We start from the raw sequence: 22,641 nt of genomic DNA, 5'->3' as shown, positions 1-22,641 counted from the left end.
GCCACGCTCACCCCCCCCCCCCCTCCTTCTTCCCCCCTCATTATGCGTGCCGGCTGAGCGCCGCATCGTGTCAAATCACGTTATGTCACCCGCCTAACAATAGGTATCAGCAATCAATTTAGCAGATTAATTGGCAGAGGAGGCAATGGCGGCCGCCCTCTCATTCATAAAATGAAAAGGAAGAGGAAGAGGAGGAGGAAGAGGAAGAGGAAGAGGGGGAGAAGAAGAAGCCGGGCTCGCTGTCTAACGTCTCAACAAGTGAAAGCTCGTCAGAGATTAATGCAGATCAGCTCTTTTAATTATCCGTCCCGCCCACACCGTGGCTGACGAAAGCCTCTGATCTCGTCCGCTGTGCACTGGCAGCGGCCCGCACGGGCTGCGTGTGTGTGTGTGTGTGTGTGTGTGTGTGTGTGTGTGTGTGTGTGTGTGTGTGCGCGCCAGCGTGTGCCTGCACTTCTCTGGACTTCACAGCCTCCTGCAGCCTCACAGCCTCAGTTTCACGTCCAAAGGAAACGTTTCGCACGTCTGTTGGGAAATCAGCCAGTAGGCACTCGAGCCTCCTCCCCTGTGGGAGGTCAAAGGTGAAAGGTCCCTGTCATCTTCTAAATGGGGCCGTTCAGGTCCATCCGCTGCACCAGTGAGGCCAGGTGGCCGCACTCCTGATTGGTCGGCACCGCCTCTTCCTCCTCGCGAGGCGCAACCACTCTAATGGGAGATTTTTAAGAGAGGACAAGTGGTGCTGATAGTTCCTATACCTGGCCAAATGGGGGTGCTGCACTCTCACCGTTACACGTCAATAGATTGGGGGGAAAAAAGAATCTTGAAATTTAGTAAAAAATAAAATAAAAATAAAAATCATGTTGTAGTTTTAACCGCTAAAAAAATCTTCAGGTTGGCATTATTCAACCAACAGCAACAAAAGATCCGACGGTTTTAAGAAGGATCATCTTGAGATCCTCCTGGAAGGCATCGATCACACAGGTGAAGGTTGTCGAGTCACGACGTGGCGTGCAGATCAGCCAGAGAGTTTCAGAGAGGTTCCTCAAAGACACGACGAAGGCCAACAGGAAAGCGCCACTGCTTAGCGTGACCCAAACCCCCCCGCCCCCCCCCCCCCAAAAAAAACAAAGCTGAGGCGAGCGGTGGGCTCTGCTTCCTACCGTAAGGCGCTGGAGTAGGCGTTCCTCTGGCACATCACCGCCAGCGAGCTGCTTCCTGGTACCATCTCCTGCTTGATCTCCCAGGCCACCAGGTCGCTGGGCTTCACCGCCAGGAAGTTGATGCCCGACTGGAACCACACCCTGCGGACAGACAGTTGAGACGGCGTGGGTGAGTGAGTGAGTGAGCTTAACGTTAAGTTCACTTAAACCAGGGGTGTCAAACATACGGCCCGTGGGCCGGATCAGGCCCGCAAAGTGTTTTTCTTCCGGCCCGCGAGATGATTTTGCAAAATGTAAAAACTGCAATTTATCAGTGAAAGGAAGTGCTGTTCTCAATGTGTCCACTTGGTGTCGCAATATCGTTTCTGCTTCGCAAACAAACTCAATACTGGGGCTGAGCAAACTGGCACAAGTACAGCCACTCACGTCTCCTATTGGCTGCCCTCAGTGCCCCAAAATGATGCAGAGCAGTGTTGCCATCTTGGCGACTCCCCCCCCCCCACAAAAAAAAAAGTCGCTATTCTCCCCATAGCGACTTTTTTTTTGTTGTCAAAAGCGACTAGCGACAACTCTAGCGACTTCTCCTGGTGTCGTGAAATTGCCATCAAGTGCAAATTGTCAATTATGCGAATTAGACGATGAGGTCATTTGGCGACTTTCAGGACAGCCAATAGCGGCTTTCCTTACTGAGGAGTTGGCAACGCTGGTGCAGAGTGCTGAAAGAACAAAGAAAACAACTGGAAGTTGTTATTTTTACGTTATTATCACCAGACCATGATTCTCCCGATCCGGCCCACTTGGGAAGAGATTTTCCTCTCTGTGGAACCCCGTGAACCAAAATGAGTGTGACACCCCTGACTTAAACACATGAAAAAAAAACAAAGTGCGGAGCTCGAGGAGGGTTGTCACATCGACGGCAGGAGAGGTTGCTTCAAATGAAATATGCCCCACTCTGACTTTTCTTTTCTTGCACATATTTCCTCAACAATTTCCCTTAATCCCTGATAGTGATTTGCTGGCTTTGAGCAAAGTGGCTTTTTGAAAGGGATTCTCGCAGCCTCCACGCCAAACACTTGGGTGGGACAAGACAAAAAAAAAGAAAAGGGTGACAGCTCTTGTGACGGTTGACGAGCTGGAGATTAAAGCAAGAGATGAAATCTGAAAACGCTGACGGCACTGATTCATAATGGACCCAGATCTGTTGGCCATACAATTAATTCTCGCTCAAACCTAAGTGGCTAAGGAAGTCGGCGTGCTGAGGCGCCCCCTACTGGCGGCAGACGTACTGGCATTATCTCTGAAAGACACTTTCATTTTCCCATTTCTTTTTTTTTTTAAAGTAGGTGCAGCAGTACTTGAGTGTTGTATTTGTGATACACAAAACGCTGTCAATGGAAACCAACAACTTTGCAAACCAGCATGCGATGCAAACTGTCGAGACAAAATCCTCAAAATCCTCAGAAAATGGGAAGTTGTCAGTTCTGCTTGTGCTCCACAGCTACGATTGGCCAGCGCCTGACCAATCCTGTTGCCTCTGCATGAGGCAGCCTGAGGTCTGAGGTCCTCCAACATGACCCTGCTAGTGGACTCCGCCGCCAGGTCGGTTACCGGAGGTAATCGCGCCCTTGTTGGCCACGCCCCCACACAGCAGGTTAGGAATTGCCTTCACCCGAGCGGACGCCGATGCGATCGACTTTCATTTCTTCTTAATCTGTCGGTTTGTTTTTTTTTTTTATGAGGGAGGAATTTTGCAACCTTGCTGTGAAAAAAAAAAGAAAAGTCACCACGTGATTCGCTCCCCCTCTTTCATCCCTCCTTCTTTTCCTCTTCCAATCATCCGTCCCTCTGTGACTTCCTCCCACTCCATACCAACCCTCCCTCCTTCTCCCCCTCACCCATCCCCCTATCCCCCGCTCTAAAAGCATCCTATGGCTTAATGGCTTGAACCCCCCTTTCCTCTCTAATCCGTCCCGGTGTGTTTTGTCCTATTTATCACCTTGACGAGCCCCTCCCTCAGTTTATTAACACACTTTTACGGGCTGGTGCACGGCTGCACACGAGCCTGTTTGCTGCCCCCCTCCCTCCCCCCTCCCCCCCATTAACATGCACACAATGGTCTTTGGCAAACAATTATGCAAATGCCAACGCAGACGTACTCTCTGTCTAATAAACTTTTTTTCCCCCCCGCTCTCGCGCAGAAAGAGGGAGGAACTGCCAATCCTCTTTGTCTCCTCTCTCATTATTACTTCCTGTTGTTGTTGTTGTTGTTGTTGTCGTTGGATTTTTTTCATGTCTCACTTCATGTCCTGCCAGAAGTTGCCTGTAAATGTGTCACGGCGTTCCCTGGCCGCGGCCTCCGTACATATGTTTGGAGGATTTAGCGGCGAAACGTATGCGCCCGCGTGTTTACGTGTTGTTGCGCGGCGTCGGGATGGAAACAAGATGCACCGGGGGGGATGGTGGTGGGGCGGGGAGGGGGGGGGGGAGCCTACTTTATCCAAAGTGAACCGGTTTTTCTTGGAATACAACTGTCTTGGAAATAAAATATTCATGGTGGGCTATTATTGGCTGTCGCTGGCGGTGGGAAATCATCATAAAGTTCAATTTTTAACACGAGGCAGGGTGAAGTGGTGGAGTCGGGCGAGCACTCAACTTCCAAGCAAAAGGTTCTGTGTTCGGTGTGTGTGTGTGTGTGTGTGTGTGAGCCTCGCTTTCGTTTTTTTTTTTTTTTTTTTTTTTACTGTTCATCAACTGCGGAGAACTTCCCAGCGAACTCCTCACAATAACTCCTGCTTCTTGTTTTTCCATTCTTGGTTTCTGTCCCTTTCTTCTCCGCCGCTCTCTTCACCTCCCCGCTCCCTCGCCGTGGAGCCCAGCTGGAGCTCAAGATAACCCGCTTCAAAGGAGTTTTACTACGCGGCGAACTGTGACGGCGACAAATAAAGTAAAAAAAAAACAAAAACAAAAGGCACGACGAGACAGGGAAAGAAAACGCCGGGCCCCGATACCGTGTTCACGTAACAGAGTGAATGGATTTTTTGGAGAAGAAGGACGGAGCATCATCAGCGAATGGTCGTTCAAATCATCCAGAAAGCAAACCAGCATCGGTGACAACATGGCGTTTCATATCAGGCAAAATAAAAACACATCACAGGGGGAATGAGCGCGATAGGGGAAAAATAGCACGTATGTGCAAACACGAAAACACGTAGCGTATCATTTAAAGGAGTTCATCTGTGGAACAGCTGTGGGGAAGACTTGAGCACTTGTACATCAGTGAGAAGGTTCACACACATCTGCACAAACGACATTTTGGACGCAAGATAGATATGGACAGGAATTTGTAAGCGATAAACAATATGATTTTTTTTTTGTGGGGGTGTGGTTATGGTTTCATTTCTTCACTTTCTGTCTTCCGCATGCGTTGATTGATGAACTAAATAAGGAAACAAAAGGGCCAGACGAGATTGAACTTCATCCCCCGTTCAAATTTGTTGCTTTTTGCCAAAGCTTTTTTCCCCCCATATTTTATTTTTTTTTTGTTTTTCTTTTCACCTCCTCAATTAGAAAAAAAATATATATATATTCTAGTGAAGACAGTTAGCCTTCGGAGATAAAAGTAAAGCTGCAAACTTTAGTTTTATACCAAAGTACAAAAGAAAGCAGGAAGAGCTCTGCGTGTGTACAGCGGATGTGTCTTGGAACTATGATGTGACACTGGGGTTTGTTTAGAGGAGAGTCATGCGCAGAAACAGGAGGGGGGTGGGGGGGGGGGGTGAATGTGAAGAGGGAGGGCTGGGGGGGGGGGTTTATGTAAGAAAACATAGTGACACTGCTGTCCCACGGTGAATCTGCCACAACTTTGTTGTGTCTTAGCGTGTGTGTGTGTGTGCGTGTGTGTGTGTGTGTGTGTGTGTGTGTGTGTGTGTGTGTGTGTGTGTCATGGAGCGATGTGATGGACAAGGCTCCGTCCCTCAGCGGCTTCTGTCAGATCCCAGCGCAGCCGAGAAGCCTGACAAGCGCTGTGTTTTTCTTTCTTTTTTTCCTTGTTGTGTTGTTTTTTTTTAGGTGATGTTGAAAGTCAAGCCATACGTGACCCTTCTCGCACTCCACCCCCCACCCCCCACCCCCCGCCCCCATCCACACCCTAATAGCCTCAGCTTCAATAGAACTTTGGTCCGGCCGCCATCCTGCTGCTTTTGCCACATGGTAAAAACACAGTTCAACCTTTGGGCATCGAAGTATTATCACTCATACTAAGCCACGCCCACAGCTACACCAACTATACCGGCTCAAAAACAATGATTCTCAATCATCATCATCATCATCATCATCATCATCATCATCATCATCATCATCACCACCATCATCATCATCATCATCATCATCACCACCATCATCATCATCATCACCATCACCATCATCACCATCATCACCATCACCATCACCATCACCATCATCACCACCATCACCATCATATTGTTGGACAACCACTCCACAGTCTATATACAGCTATGTATGATAGCAGTGTCCTCAGGTTGGTAAGGAAAACTACATCAAACACTAGCAACGTGTTCTATGGAGAATATAGGCTGCTGCCCTCAGGAAGGAGATATGGTGTTCCAGCATACAGTAAGGTCAGGCTAAAAAGGCCTTTTGTCTACCAGTCCACCTTAAGGCTTAATCAGGAGTTGGGCCAGGGTTAAGAGGGGTGGTGGACTTTGCCCCTGTCTTCATGTCTCTATGTATGTCATTTTTGTGTTTTGTTTTTCTGTCTCCGGTGTCTATGTCAAATGTGTGTATATGTTGCGTACATGCTGTTGTCGCAAGACAAATTTCAGCGTAAGCTGACTAATAAAGTAATATATCATATATCATATATCATCATCATCATCATCATCATCATCATGCCATCCAAATACAAAGGTTTCTAAGAGAAATGCATCCATCTTAATTGTGAACAAACCAATAAACAGTTCAGCTGGCCTGCAGACTTCAAACAAAACAAACTAAAGATCAAGGTAAAATGTTAAAATAACTTTGATTTGCTTCCTGAGTTTCAGTTCAGTTTCAGTGATTAACCTTGAAAACAAACAAACAAAAAACAAACAAACACTTATTTCCCTTTGGGTCAGTATTTGAAGAAAAAAAAACCCGGAATCAACCAAAACAGGGACCAGAATGATGAGGAAGGACAAACGTGCGTGAAGCGATTGATATTTATAGCAGAGCCTCACATACCACAAAAGGTCTGCTGACCTCCTGAGAGGGAGCAGACAGCGGGCAAATCACTGAAGTCCAACTCATTCTTTTTTTCTTTTTTTTCTTTTTTTCTTCCACGGAGCTCCGTCCTTTAATCTGTCCACACCCTCGTCCCAAAAAACCTTCAATTTCTCCAAAGCTGTGGAAGGCGGAGGCTGGTGCGATTTATTACAGGTGCTTGTGCGTCTGTCAGGAGGAGAGCTCCAGCATTTTATCAGGCCTGCCTTCCCTCTAACTCACCGCCCCATTGACACACACACACACACACACACACACACACACTCGCTGGGACATACAGGGACACCCGGTACACACTCGTGCCGTATTTCTGCGTCGTCCAGACACAATCACAGCCCGCTGAAGGTCACGCCGAGTTGGGAGGCGCACGCACGGCCGTTGGGGGTAAATCACGGCGGCGGCCATCGTAACTCTGGACACTGGGTTTCCTTGAAGAGCATCTGATGATAGGAGGGCTGGTTGACACAGGCCGCACGTGCAGGAAAACCAACCGGGGGTCTCACGCGTTGAGACGACGATGATGGAGGTTAAAGTTGTACCCTTCTTTAAAAACACCTTCAGTTTTACTAAGCCGCTTGCTTTTTGTTGGTCGACACTCACAGTCAGTCAAATTATTATGAGGCTGGTTAATAATAAAACCGATGCAGATCACAAATCTTGGTGAATTAGCCCCGAGCCAAAAACACTATTTGAAAAAAATCATCAAACAAACAAAAACAGAAGACTGGAAATGAATTTTAAGCCTTTCAAAATCGGGTATGAAGAAAAATGCAGGTGTGACGACTTTACTTTTTTAATGCTTTTACTTGATGACAGTTGTTGGGTTTTTTTGGTTTTTCTACATTTAAAAGGAGAACGTTTGGAAAACGCCATTGGAAAAACAATGACATCTGCTCGTTTCTTCCATCTCCTGGAAATTTGACCCTAGCCCTGACCCTAGCCCTAACCCTGACCCTGACCCTGACCCTGACCCATTGACGTTGCAGGAACCTTCAGCCTCCCATTGAAGTTTCTCCTACATCCTGCTTCTGATGCTTTTCATTGTGTCACATGCCGTTGTGTCCTTTCAATCAAGGCACGGCTCTGGCAACCCGCCGGGTCCTCGACTATTGAGGTCACGTTGAGCAGAGAGCGTTGGCCTATAGATCCCACCGTCCGCACGTCAACGGTCGTGACACAACGTGAGGCGATGATCATGTGACAGGCGTCGCTGTCACGCAGTTCGACTCTGTGGTCAAACGCGGCTTTTCCTCAGCGGCGTCAGACGACTTCCGGGTCTGGTTTGGACGACGTTGGGTCACACTTGCCGACGGGCCGCTTATTCGACCCGTCAACCTGTGAACCGTCTGCAAGCAGAAGAACGCTAACAAGTTGTCCCATCGGCTCAAAAACCTGGCGACAGATTGTCGGCCCGGCGCGTTCGTTTAACTTTATTGATCTGGATCATTCTTCACCTGAAGGTGATTTGGGTTTTTTCTCTTTCAGGCCACACGTGACAGCAACTTAATCCTCATTGAACCCATTTGGATCAGGACGGCCAGCTACGGTCTTGGCCTCCATCGTGTGTGGACAAGGGGAGATTCAAACTTCAGGGAAAACGCTTCCGAGAAACCACAAAGGAGTAAAAACAGAAACAAAATAAGAATCTCTCGCACTCTTACACATTCTCACACATTTTTAGGCTGTTAGATTTTTAATACACTACAGTGATGTATTATCTATCTAAACCTCCATCTATCTTTCTGGTTCCCAACGGACACACTTTCTGCAACACAGCGACTCTCTCTGAAACTGGGATGTGCTGCAGGTGGCAGCGACATTTCACCGTCTTGTTATCAAAGAGATCTAATTGGCTCGACTCGGCTCGAGCGCGCTCCTGATTTTTAAATTACACGCGAGTTTATGTTTACGGCACTCTGGAGGTAAAAAAAAAAACAAAACAAAACAACAACAAGCAGGAAAGAAAACGGCTAAATGGTGTAAAATGTGTCGGAGGAAGTCAAGAGTCGCTCTTCTCCAATCAGAAACAAGCAGACCTGCAGCCATATGCCTTCGCTGGGAGAATCCTGCTGCATGTAAAGCAGCAGATGTGTCTGAGAGGAAGACGGGAAAAAAAAAAGAGGATATAATAAGTCTGAAGTTGCGAGTGGAACAGATGCTCATAGTGCGGAGACGCGCTGATTGGATACAGAAGATATTACAGCAAAGATTTGCAGCATTTAAGCTTGTAAGGTGAGCAATCAGCGCGATCAGCGCCGGAGCTCCGCAACGCTTCTTTGTCTAATTGCTTTTATTAATGTTTTGCTGCGCGTGGCAGCGGTGGAACCTGCTGGCTGGCAGGCTGGCAGGCGATGTTTGTTTTGTTTTTCGATGGGAAAAAATTTGTCGGAGGTTGTGTGTCTCCGAGAAGAGGACGGTCCTCCTTCGCGATGCACGACTCGACGGCGAGGAGTCGGAATCCAACGCGACGGCTGAGCGGCGCCGACAGATGTCGGGGCGAATCCAACGCGCCGCCTGCACGCCGGTGCACGCGGCGTGCCGCCGTTAGACATGAGCGGCTCCAGAACAACCATGGAATCACACAGGTCTTGGTGAGAGCTTTAAGTGGCTCTGTGAGAGGCGGAAGGATCACTCAGAGTGACAATAACTACAACAATAAAGGAATAAAAAGAGGAAATGACCGTTGAGGATTCAACGTTGCCGCCCGCTGGTGAGTTTGTGTGTGTTTAAGCTACAGTGGTGAAGAACAGACTGGGGGGGGGGCAAGCCAGGGCTTTGGATTTCCAGACTGAGACAAAGTGTGACAGATGGGAGGCTGCAAGTGTGGACGTCTAGCAGCAGCAGCAGCAGCAGCAGCTCGGGTTGGTCACAGGTCAATCACGAACCCACTGATGGAACATCTGTTCTGTCAAAACATCACACATCACTTTCCTGTTCAATGTTTTGTCTGGAGAACTTCTTCTCTCCTATGCACGGTCCTTTCTTTCCCAGTTCGTCACTTGACAGTTTTTGAAATAATCAAAAACAAAAAGCAAACAAACAAAACACCATATTTTGCATATCCGGACCTCAGTCCAACTCAGGTTTCTGTCATTTCTGTCCGCGTCCCGTCACACAGCGTCTCGGTCACGGACACCAAACACAAAACAACAAACAACTAAACTCTCTGTGATGGTTGTTGTTGTGTCACTCCTGTAAACATGCTGCAAGTGTTCGGGGGAAACAGTCCGACTCTGGCGTCTGAATCTCAGAGAAAAATTATCTGGTCAAAACTGTGTGTTCTCAAACATTTTCTAACACACACACACACACACACACTTCGGTACATCAGCAGTTAGTGACATTATTACACAATCACATTTTTTTTGCAGTAATGTTATGTAACTGGGAGCCAGTTGCTCAGGGGAGGAGTCTCTGGAGAACCAGAGCTCGAGGAGACTGTTGCATGCATGTGTATGTGTGTGTGTGTGTGTGTGTGTGTGTGTGGTAGGGGGGGGGGGGATTTTTCTTTCTATTGTTGAGGAAATGCCACCGATGTTGGAAGGACTTTGTCGCTCATCAGTGCAGACTCGTGTTTCTCTTGACTTCTGCCGCCAAGCAATGATTTGTAATTATGGAAAAACCTCATTAAAAAGCAGCTTACACAACACAACAGTCAACGTGTCAAATTGAATTTTAACATGCTGTGTACCAGGTGAGCCGTGGGGTCCAGGACATAGGATCACAGCAGCCAATCACAAGCACTGCGTGTGCGGTTCACCGCCGTTGACTTTCGCAATGGTCCAGCGTTAGCAACATGGAGCTGCTAAAACAATTCCTTTTTTTTATTCGGTGTCCTGTTTGCAAATTACTGTCTCAAAGTGCAATAAAAATGCCAGCCCAAAAGTCCGGCTCCAGCTGAAAAGTTGTCTCTAGAAAATGAAAAGCAAGCAGTGTGCTATTGTGGAGGTTTCCTGCAGTTCTTTCTCTCCGTATCAAACAGCTTTTAGCACCAAATTTGCAAATCTACTCCAATTATTCCGGCTCCTCCCTAAATCTTCCCGAGGTTGAAGCTGGAAGAAGCCGAGCCGCTGTGGAAGCGTGTCGTGCCTGAAATGGATTAGACCTCCCATCAGGTGCCACTGCAGCACTCATCTTGATCGCACGGACACAAAGGTGAAGGTAAAGAATCTCTGAGCATTTCTCCCCAATGAAACTCATCATTCACTCTGCGTTATAAGTTTAATTTTAGAGGCAAAGTTCACTTAGAATTGAAATTTGGTCGACTCGCCTCTATGCCGATGATATAATTCCAATCCCACGGAGGGAGGGACTTCCACCAGACATCAATAAAGCAGAAGCCAATGGCTGCAGTGCGTTCGAGGTAGGAGGGTTCAACACTCGCACGTCCAATACGAGGCAAAGCAGGGACTTTAACACTGTTTACAGCAAAGACAATGTCAAAGTTGCAGTTCACACGCTCTCACAACAGGCTTCTGTTAACCTGGCAGTGGGCGGAGCTCTTCCCCACCATTAAACTCAAAGCTCCACCAGCATCAGTGTGAGGGGTAAATAATAGGAGATGCACTGCAGCTTCAGAGAGCATGGATTGGCTGAAAGAGACTGTTGACTGAGTGGCTGTTGTTTAGGTAGTGGGTAGCTAGCATTAGCAAGCACTGGCTAAGAATACCCACATTGAAAAAAGCTGTTTTCAGCACGGACGCAGCACAGCGTGGGACTTTTACAACTCCACGTGTTTCTTCTTCTCTTCTCTCCGTAAAGCAGGATGCTTTTCATCTCATTGGTGTACGGCTCGATGTTTGCACGCTGGAATCCTTTTCAAAATAAAAGCCCCTCAAATGTGGAACGGAGCCACTCACACCCCCTCTCTCCACCACACGAGGGATTAGAACGACACATTTCTCCATCAACAAAGACAGAGACAATGGTGGTGGGCTGTTGGCTGCTGCCGTAGCTTCCAGCCAGTCCTCCGGGCCGCAGTCCCAGATTAGCATCGTAGCGAGCAGCTGCCCCACCACAAGATCACTTCAAGCACGACTGGAGTGTCAAAGGAAGGCTTTTTTTTTTTTTATCATTGGCTGAATCCGAACCAAGACGAAGGAAACAGCCTCCCAACAAACAAAGTGCATTGTGGCTGCAAATTAATATCGTTTGGCTCGTTTGTTTGCTTGTTTTGCTTTCCAGTGTGACAAACGAGGAGGAGGAGGAACTACTGCTGAGGAGGAATAGATGCCTCAAGTCGGTTCTATTTAGAGTCCGTTCCCTGAATAATAAAGCTAGCTGGGAAACATCTAGAAATAACATTTCAAATAAAGCATCTTGTTTTCCCGAGAGCAAATTTATTTTCATCATGGAGTTCTTTCCTAAAAATCCATTGTGTTGATGCATGATGTCGCAAACATTCTGTTATTATTAATCCTTTTCATTTGGAAGCACCGTGCTGAATGAAAGGTTGGAGAGCAGTTGCAGCCTTCAACACAAACTGGTCGAAGCCAGCGGAGAGACACAACAGAATGGGCCGCAACCAAAAAAAAAAAAAAAAAAAAAACACGCTCAAAAAAGTTCCAAAAGTTGCGAACAACAAACTGCAGACAGGTTTGACGTCGAACCGCCGCCGCTGCCACCGGGGGGGAGGGGATGTAAGGACGACGTGCACCACACGTGGTGGAGAAGTGCTGACTCAACGCGGCGGTGAAGCTCCACGCAGCTTATTTTGGATTCAGAGTCCAAGACTTCAGCCGCTCATTTATTGTAAATGGAAGGGGTCCAGAAGTACCACGTAGCACTGATGGGCTAATCGTCCTGGGGGAGAGCGCAGGATAGTGTGCGTGAGTGGGTGGAGGTGGGGGGGGGGAGGAGGGGAGGGGCGGGGAGCGCTGGCAATTATTAGCAAAAGAAGATTGATTTGATACGACGGCTGGCGCACGCACGCACTCATCAACACGCACGCCTCTGCTCCCAAATACATTTTTTGCACGAGCAGCGAGGAGGAGATGAATAAATAAATATACAAACGGCCTCAGTGGGATCCATCAGCGGCGGCTAACGGCAAACAAATGAGACCGGCAAACAAGTTTAATCAACACCCTGAGCCGAGTGCCGAGTTTCGACGATGAGAGAGTCGGTGGTGTCGGTTTGTGGGAGCGAGTGAAGCATCAATAAAGTCCAATCAGCCGCTGGAGGAGGCCAAGCTCTCCCAGCAGACAGCTGACGCCGCGTCGGCTTTGAGTTTGCTTTCCTCATTGTGTGTGTGTGTGTGTGTGTGTGTGTGTGTGTGTGTGTGTGTGTGTGTGTGTGTGTGTGTGGCTGCACGGGCTGTTCCTGGACGCCGGGTTAAGCTGAGCATCATGTGTTTGGCTTTGGGCTTGGTTCACCTTAAAGAGACGCAACGGGATTTTCAGGGTCATATGATGCAGAGCAGGGGTCTCCAAGACATCACTCTGTCGAAAGGTGTCATGTGACTGCCTCCTTTCTGCTGTCATTGGTTTGTATTGAGACAGAAATGCTTCATTGACTGTCACCCCTATGCAAACACACAAAAAAAAACCCCGCAAACAAACAGAAAATCTTTCCAGATTTAAAATTTGAAGACTAGCAATCAGAGAGAAGTCAACAAATGAAAAACAAAACCAGAGAGAAGCTACTGGGGTGGGGTGGGGGGTTGGTTGGAAACTTAGCGCTAACGTCTTTGTTGAGCGGGGGAACGGGAGCGGGAGTGCGCTATCGCTAACGTGTCGGCAAAGTTACGTGGTGGTGGTGGGGGGGCGGGGGCAGGGGGGACGACACGCAGCGGGCCGGATGTGGCCCACGGGCCGTAGCTTGGGGACCCCTGATCTAGAGAAGAAATAAAAACTTTGTATGCCAGCAAGAAGAGGTAGAAATAGTCCACAATGCAGCAGAGGTCCATTTGTTTCCATCGTTACCTTCTCTGCTTCAACTGTACGGCGCGGGTGCACGCACGTAGCGCCGGCTATGAAAGGGTCTGGGAATGTGCGGCGGCTATGATGGCATCCCGCGATTCGTAATTCCTTCCGTGGCGCACGTGCCCATTTGTTGGCATGTGGGTAATTCAGCCACTTGAAAAGGGGAAGGAGAGAATGGAGCTTAAGGGATGTAGGCTGGGAGAGGAGTAGCGTGAAACGCGTGGTAAAGTCTGTGAAACACTGGCGGGGGAGGGGGTGTAGAACGTGAAGCCAAATGACACAGGAAGAAAAAAAATAAATTTAAAAAAATCTTTGCTCAAATGTAAATTTGTATGACCGAGGTTTGAATCACACGGAAGGAGATTTGGGTAGTTGTTGGGTAGTTGTCTGTTGCCACAGCAACATTGGCAGGGCCAAGAAGGCTCTTTCTGCCTGTGGTGTACGATATATTTTTTTTTTGTTCGGTCGCAAACCACAAAGTACGGCAAACGCGGATGCGAAACGCAAACGGAGGACAACGCGGCTCACAATTTCACTCGATCATCGTGCAAACGAAGATCTGTGGGTGACGGCAACGCTTCATTTGAATAATCTGTGGGAGGAATTCCTTCCTTCCGCGTGATTCTGTCGCCGTACCCTGCTTTGCACTTTCAGGGTTTCTTTTGATTTTTTTTTTTTTTAGCTGCAATTGATTGATGACAATTTTTTTTTTCAAGGGCAAGTCATCAAATGTTCCTTCTTTTAGATGAATAAATTCTAAGTGTTGAAAAAAAAAAAAAAACTGATTGAAATTGGAGCTGACGTGTTGTTAGCCACCCACAACGCTAACGCCCGCCGACCGCCACCTGCCTTCCTGTGAGGCGCGCTGCAAATACGCACTGTTACACCAGGAACACAGTTTCCTCTTCACACACTGAAGACTGAACATGAAGTCAGTCGATGCTACCTACCGTTGCTGCTACCTGGAAATGAATCCATGGCTTTTTGTTTCAGTTCCTAATGTCTCTGTGACCGCTTGCATCATGTGTGCCATTATAATATCTGGACTTGACTCTGACTCCAGACTACTGATTTTTTTTTAGCAACATGCTGTTGTTATGACTGGCAGACTTTGCTAGCAATCCTAGCTGGTGTGAGATAAACACCGCGGGCGCTGCGCTGGCTGTCTATTAATGGAACACCCAACACTCAACAGGATTAATGGTTTCTCCAGCGGAACTGTGGGTTGCTCAGTCGGTCGTACGTCACTGCCGCGCGGTGCCGTGTGACCCAGGTTGATTGAGATGGGCGGGGCGGCGAGGAGATGAATTAGGAGGCGGGGGTGGGGGGCGTGGGGGGATAAAAAAAAAGAGAGGATACGACGGCAGCGCCGCCGCGACCTTTAAACGTCAGGAAGATACGGACAAAACAAAAAGAGCTCGCCGCGGTCGCTTCTCACTCGCCGTCGACAAACGTCTCTGTCCCGCACTGTCTGTCTGCGGTCCAGGTGCCGCGGCACGATAACGCCCCCCCACCATCCCCACCCCCAGCCCGCCCACCCCCTCCCGGCACCATCAAGCCCACTAATTCACTCACAGACCCGAGAGTCATCTCTCTCGAGCTCCTTCAACGATATAAAAACATCCGGCGTGGACTTCTGGGAGCTCGGACGGACGGCCGCGGCCGCGGCTGACTCATCCGCACTGTGGCGCAACGTTCACATCAAAATAACAAGGGGGGGGGGCGGCCCGGAGCATAATGGCCAGACGGCAGTGGCGGTGGTGGCGGCGGCGGCGGCGGCTGCGTGCACTTGATGAGCGGGTGGAAAGCTGAGGTTGCGCTCTCGCACGGAAAAAAGATCCCGAGTTGGATCCATCGTCCGCAAACAAGCGCTGGAGAGAGCCGTTAGAGGTGCTTTTTTTGCCAAATTCCCTTCACCGGTGTTTCGCTAGCACACTTCCTCGTCCTCTGTGTCACTGCATCACTGCACAGGGCACTTTCAGAGCAGAACATTGTGAAGTTATGGAGCCCCAGACAGGACGTGGGGATAGAAAAAACAGACGTGATCTGTGACCACAAAGTAGTCTGCTAACGTCAGCTAACCCTAACCCTAATTAAATGATGGTCTACATGTGGGATGTACAGTAGATGACATCGACAAGCACACACTGAGTAAAGATACGCACCTCAAGGACACCGCAGCCGGCTGCACTTTATTGGCTATTTTGTGTGCATGTTAGATTTGTTTCATGGTCACAAATTAGCATTTCGTGGGAACAAATTAATATTTTGTGGGGACGAATTAGTTTTTTTCCTCACCCCACGTCACGTCTGGATATCTGTTTGAAATAAAACGATAAAGAAAGAAACCTTGGCTTGTTTATCACTGAGCCTCGCTGATTCGCTGATGGAGATCAAGGAGCAAAAAGCCCCAGAAAGAAAACGTGAGTGAGGCTGAAACAGCCGACGCCGACTTCACTCTCCCCCCTCCCCCCCATCTGTTGGCCGTGATGGATAGAGCCTGGTCTTATCCTCCTCCTCCCCAGCCCCCCACCCCCCACCACTCCTCCCCACCTTCCCCCAGCGTCTGCTGTCAGCAGCAGAGTCTCCGGGCGAGAAGAGGAGGGCAGACAAGTGAGAAAAGCCAGGACGGAGGAGGCAGCAGAAGTGGAGCGAGAGTGTCGAGGGGGGCGGGGCTTAAAGGGACTCACACCAAGCTAATGTGCCACTTTTTTGCTTTTTTTTTTTTTACCCTGCTTGTCACCAGTTCTGGTGGGAGGGGCCGAGATGGAGGTCAGGACTCAGGGTCGTCTTCAGGGCAGCAAACATCTCCACTACCCCACTGGACTGGAGTTCAGTCACGTGATGCTTCCTGTTTATCAAGGCGGCATCAAAGTCCACAAGAAAAGTTTGAAAAAGTGGCTTCTCTTCCTCCTCCTCCTCCTCCTCCTCCTCCTCCTCCCCCTCTCTCTCCATCAGAGCCATTCCCTTCTTCGTGCATCAGTTATGATGACAGGCAGTGGTCGGGATCCTGAGCAGGTACTAAATGAAGTTACAGGTGTTACAGGTGGTTGCAGGTGCAGGTGCAGGTGTTACATGTGTTACGGGTGGTTGCAGGTGCAGGCGTTACGGGTGTTACAGGTGTTACAGGTGTTACAGGTGGTTGCAGGTGTGGAACGACATGTAACAGAAACCCCAGGAAAGAGGCAGGAGAGAGAACCCAACAGGAACACTGAGCCGGGTGACCACACCCTGCAGTCACACCTGTGGTAAAACATCTGACAACTAGACAACTGTTTTCAGTCTCTCAGTGTCGGTGCTTCCATTTTAATCTCAGCCCTCTGTGGTCTGTTCATCAGAAGAGGGCTGCAGGTTTAATGTTACCGACTGCCCTTTACTGTTTGGCCACAGCCGCTCGACCTCCAGCCATAAAAATGTTTATTACATTCAGAAAAAATAAATAAAATCAAACCCTCGACCCTGACAACAGCGCTGAGGAGTCCGTCCCGAGGTTAGCACGCCTTCAGAAGTTCATTGAAATAAATGTGTGATTCAAAAGAAAAAGAGAGAGAGAGAGAGAGAGAGAGAGGGAGAGAGAGGGAGAGAGAGAGAGGGAGAGTGAGGGAGAGAGTGAGGGAGAGAGAGAGAGAGAGAGGACTTGAAAGACGAGTGGTGAGGGAGGCCTCGCTCGTCTCATCCCTCCACGTTTTCCGTGACACCCGCCCACTCATTCCTCTCATCCTTCCCCCTATTCGGCTCCTCCATCGCACCCACCTTCATCTCTCCCCCCCCCCAACCCACCCACCCACCAGGCTCCTGTGTAACTGCACGGGTCTGTAGGCATCTCTTCTGCAAATTCCCTGTTATCCTCACTTCCATCTGCTCAACGTCTGATACTGGCGGCAGCGGAACCATGGCGTCGGAATAATAAATTCAGTCCAGTCTGAATGTGTGTGTTTCTTTAAGGTCTCATTCTGAGCCCCCCTAACCCCACCCCCAGCATTCCTCTTCCTGTTATACGGGCGGAGGGTAAAGAGGAGGTAATGCGTGTTCCTCCTGGAGGACACATGCACATGCAGACTGTGTTCCAGTTTCTATTTGTTTGTTTGTTTGTTTGTTTGTTTGTTTGCACCCTCGCCTCCCTTCTCCCGTGTCTGCGGCTGCCTTGGCCACGGCTCAGCGCTGGATGCCACCTACAGCAGCTCAGCTCCTGACAGCTTCTGGGAAGCCAGAACAAACACGCTCACAGGAACACGAACTTTGCCTGCGCGCTTCCACCGAGATTCCACCGTGCGTCCTCAGAGACGCCCCAGCAGATCTTTCAAAATAAAGCGTCCAGTAGTAGAAAAAGGTTTCCATGGAAGTATACAAAAATAAAGGTCAAGCATTAAGTGACAAAGTTCATCTGAGTGAGACGAGGGAGACTTTGACTTTTACGGTTTGTATGAGGTGTAGAGTTGCTGACAGTGAGGCCGTCTGATAGTCTGATAGCCGACCACAAATGACAACACTTCTCGAAACCTGATGATACAAGACGATGCCTTGTGTTAACTTACGATACAGCTACAGAGCTACACCAGAGCTACACACACCAGAGCTACACCAGCGCTACACCAGCGCTACACCAGACCCCCACCAGAGCCACACCTCTCCACCCAGCGGAGGCTTGGCTGGTCCACTGCATTGGACTGTTGGAGCGTTTTACGACTGCGGTTCTTCCCTTTTGCTGTAAACTGGAAGGCATGTTGGGCGGTGATACGCACTTTAAATACCGGCTGTAACACATTAACAAGACAAATTGATTTAGCACTGAGTGGGAACCACAAACACGCAGCCATGTTGCACCAATCAGCACCAAAGCAGTTTGTATTTTTTGCTTTTTTTCTCTTTAGCCTGTTTCTAGGTGGCAGACCAGGGTCTCCACGCTGCTCTCCAACCGCCGGTCAAACGCCGTCCTTTTGTGATCAGACTTCTCTTCATCATTTGGGATTTTTTTTTTCTTCTGTGAGTCTTTTAAAAAGCACATCATTACACACCCGCCCCTTTATGTTTTTCTGCGCCCCCCCTTCCCAAACACCCACCAAAAAAAAGAAGAAGAAAATCATTAAATGGAGCGTTCTATGTGACACAAGCCACCTTTGTGGCTCTCTGAACCCCCACCCCGCCACACACACACACACACACACCCTCCCACATACTACCACCTCCGTGCTGGAGGACTCATTATGCCGACCCCGTCTCTCTTATCACTCCCGGCTGGAGTACTCATTACCGTCTCTCTGTCATTCACTCCTGTGTTGCTCCAGCTCCCTTCCTTTGTATCTTAATCTTTGGCTAGCACACACACCGCAGCAGCAGCAGCAGCAGCAGCACACCCTGCGTTAAAACCCTTGCTCCTACGGCGCAGACCTCGTTTCACTTTCCCTTTTTCTTTCCCCGCAGTCGACGTGCTTGTTGCTAACGGCTGGCACGTGGGTTCATTTGTGACCTACGCTTAAACCGTTCCAAACGCGCGCTCGCGTGGGTTTTCGTTCATCGAGGTTGTCGTTTTCAATTTGCTCTCGCGGGAATAAAACGGACATGGACGCGCTCCAAGTTGACGGAGCGAAGAAAAGGTGTCGCGGTTCGCGTAGGAACGGCTGCACGACGTGACTTTGTTTCCTGCACCTGCACCTCACCTGCATCTCCTGCAAGTCTAACGAGAGAGGGAGCGAATGCGACCGGGCCATATTGACCCACCGAGGCCAACTTGATCTTTTCACACTGGCACACAAACTCCAATTTGGCTCATTTGCTTTCCCAATAACTATTTTTTTTATTATTTTCCGCTGTGCAGGGGAAATGCTGTGTGCTGTTATTACAGAAGTCGTCCGCACAGCCAATGTCAGCAGCAAACGACTCCCCCCCCACAACCCCCCCCCCCCACACACACACACACACAACGACGGCCGTAATGACTTTTTACCGCAAGAGGTTTCTGGGCACCTCGACGCGATAATTGTGTCATTGCTTTTCTCCACGGGGGCCTCGTCAGCGGAGGAAGGAGCCGCAGCACGGCCGTCAAACAGCAGGCGGCGGCGCCGCCTTCTCTCTTCCTCCTCCTCGCTGACTCACCGAGTCGCTCTGGCAGGTTCTCCGTGACCTCCGGCAATTAACTCGCATTAAAAACGGCCTTTTACTTCACGCTGGCACCAATCTCGCCGAGCGACTTAGCGTCATGCGACTTTTATCAGCCTCACGTCCGGCTATTTTCAAAGCCCCTTTTCATTGCATAGCCACGAGAGGCTGGGCCACGTCGCTGAATATTTCATCAGGTGATTGATGAAAATGCTCCACTGTTGGAAAAATGATTCCTTCAGATCATTTTTGATAATGCTTGGCGGAATTCGGTTCGCTCGCAGCTTGCACGGCCGCACGCGGCCACGGACGGCAAAACAAATGAAACAAAGCTCCCAGAAAACACAGGCAGGTCGCAGGGGGTTGGCACTAAAAAAAAAACAAAAAAACCCACAGCTATCACGGATCAGCAAGCAGTCAAGTTAACTCGTGATTTTTCCCAGCGCTGTGCTTGCCGCGGCTGCAACCGACGTTGAAAATCAGGGGCCGCAGCCGTGCCCACCGGTTTCCTACTGAAGTCGCTTTTTGTTTGATGCTGCAAATAATAACAGAGACCCTTTTTTTTTCTGACTTAGCGCCGCGTGCGTAGCGTGCTTTCACCGCTGTGTTGTTGTCTGCATCTCTCCCTCTATTGTCTCTCCCATCAAAAGGTGCCTTTTTGCATTTTCTGCATCTTTTGTCACATTTTGCGTGAGCCGAAAACTTCACAGACGTCGGAAAAAAGAGGAAATAAAACAAATGTGCTTGGACACAGTATTTGTGGTCTTAATTTCATATTTCAGAACGGATAGAGGAAACAACCAAAACCCAAAGAAGGTGACGTTGGGTTCGCATCGTGCGCACCGCATCGAGCGAGTGACGCTACGGCGGCTACAGTCGCGCAGCAACACTGGCAGAACTTGCGTTCCTGTCGCCACGCACGTTACATTAAATACACTTCCGTCTGTGCTGCTGCGCACAAACTGCTGTTTAACCGCGGCCCCGTGTGCACGTGACAAAACTGACATCTGCCACGTACAAGCGACTAATCACCGCAGCCAATTAGCTGACTGCAGATAGCGCACATAAATGCACACTAATTGGGAGAAACAGAGGAAGTGTGTGTGGGGGTGAGGGGGTGGGGGTGGAGAAGGGAATGTGATGAATTCTGCTTTCCTTGATCAACCACCCTGCCTTCTTGAATAAAACACACACTTTTTTGGGGGGGGGCGGTTGTCAGTTTTAGTTTGGCTTTAGTGTGTCTTGTTGCTTTGGGAATAAGCTAAAAAAAAAAAAAAAAAAAAATCATAAATGAATAAATAAATTTAAAGCTTTGCAGGGCCCACAAGCTCTCTGAATCTTTCTACCGGAGGTGCATTTGCACATGCATGTGCACGGTCCTTTGATTGTGCACGTTCTGTGTACACTCATGGCTGTGAGCTATTTGCATGTTCTTAAGAGACGCACACGCACCACGAGGGTGTGTGTGTGTGTACGCACGTGTGTCATTCTTCTGTAGGTGTACAGAGCAGAATATCTTTAGCATAAAGGAGAGACGGCGATGAAACCAAACACCACATGCAATGTATGAAGAAAAACAAAATGTGCGTGTGTTTGTGTGTGTGTGTGTGTGTGTGTGTGTGTGTGTGTGTGTGTGTGTGTGTTGTGCCTGCGTTTTGGTATGCAATGTTTTTAAAATTCTTGCTCAGATGAGGAAGTAGAGGAAGGCGAATGAAGAAAAAAGGAGATAGACAAGCAAGCGGAATACCACTTGATGCATTCCTTGACGGCAGGCGAAAGCAAGACTGCGAGCAGAAACCCTCAGTGCAACATCGAGAGGGGCGGAGACAAAAAAGAAGTGATAGAAAGACAGGATTAATGATAGGCAGGAAGGAAGGAAAGAGGGGAGGAAAAAACTGAAGAATGGAAGCCTACTATGAATAATAGCCCATTCGTCAGTGCTAATTTGCTAGGCTAATGTTCTCACTGACCTTAATGGGGAGATTAGCCGGGCAAATTAGCACTGATAAACGAGCAAACACGAAGCGCGGTGGTCAATCACGGCGCTAGCGGTGAATTCACAGCGAGGCCTGACCAATGGAGAGCAGCTGTTGTAAATGAGACAACAAAACACGGCACGATAAATTAGACCGTGATAAAAAAAGGGGGGAAAAAAAAAAGAAAGAAAAATCTGCTCTGACAGAAGCCATTAATGATATTGGAGGAATGAGACGGCTGTGGAGTTGATCACCAGTGGCAGTTTGCTGCGTGGAAGCATCACAAGCTGATTTAAAGCGAACCCGACCCGATCAGACAGGAGAGGAGAGGAGAGCAAACAGCCGCTTGGAAGCCTGAAAGAGCCTCAGTTCGCTGTTGAATCGCTGGCTTGATGAATAACCGGCTCATCAACAGGCGCAGGTGACTTGAGCACGGGCACCACAGCTTGGATTCCCGAGGTCACCACCCTGACAAGGAGAACCAGCGCCGGATCCCTGAGAACCTGAGAGAAATCATGCAACTAAGCGGCTAAGAGTTCAAGGAGCACAGTTACCGCAGGCCCGTGTACTGCAGGCCCGTGTACTGCAGGCCCGTGTACTGAAGGCCCCTGTACTGTCGGCCCGTGTACTGTCGGCCCGTGTACTGCAGGCCCGTGTACTGAAGGCCCGTGTACTGTCGGCCTGTGTACTGTCGGCCCGTGTACTGCAGGCCCGTGTACTGTAGGCCCGTGTACTGAAGGCCCGTGTACTGCAGGCCCGTGTACTGCAGGCCCGTGTACTGTCGGCCCGTGTACTGCAGGCCCGTGTACTGCAGGCCCCTGTACTGAAGGCCCGTGTACTGAAGGCCCGTGTACTGAAGGCCCCTGTACTGTAGGCCCGTGTACTGCAGGTCCGTGTACTGCAAGCCCGAGTACTGCAATCCCGTGTACTGTAGGCCCGTGTACTGCAGGCCCGTGTACTGCAGGCCTGTGTACTGTCGGCCCGTGTACTGTCGGCCCGTGTACTGCAGGCCCGTGTACTGTAGGCCCGTGTACTGAAGGCCCCTGTACTGTAGGCCCGTGTACTGCAGGCCCGTGTACTGCAAGCCCGTGTACTGTAGGCCCGTGTACTGTCGGCCCGTGTACTGCAGGCCCGTGTACTGTAGGCCCATGTACTGAAGGCCCGTGTACTGAAGGCCCCTGTACTGTAGGCCCGTGTACTGCAGGC

The 22,641-nt window shown here is 49.4% G+C and overlaps 1 protein-coding gene across 1 annotated transcript in view; it reads right to left on the bottom strand.

The window, feature by feature from the left end:
- Positions 1-602: 602 nt before the first annotated feature.
- The window catches only part of LOC142893123 (transmembrane protein 132C), a 107,456-nt gene continuing 85,417 nt past the window's right edge, over positions 603-22,641 (bottom strand). Inside the window, exons 4-5 of the mRNA XM_076033403.1 lie at positions 1,161-1,301; positions 603-705 (exon numbers count right to left, since the gene is read on the bottom strand). Coding sequence (XP_075889518.1) covers positions 603-705; positions 1,161-1,301 — 244 coding nt within the window. The remainder of the gene's footprint in view (positions 706-1,160; positions 1,302-22,641) is intronic.

Source organism: Nelusetta ayraudi, unplaced genomic scaffold (genome assembly GCF_046127955.1).
Source record: "Nelusetta ayraudi isolate G7.1 ecotype Tasmania unplaced genomic scaffold, CSIRO-AGI_Nayr_v1 ptg000041l, whole genome shotgun sequence".
Lineage (NCBI taxonomy): Eukaryota > Metazoa > Chordata > Actinopteri > Tetraodontiformes > Monacanthidae > Nelusetta > Nelusetta ayraudi.
This window is presented reverse-complemented; position numbering and strand designations above follow the sequence as displayed.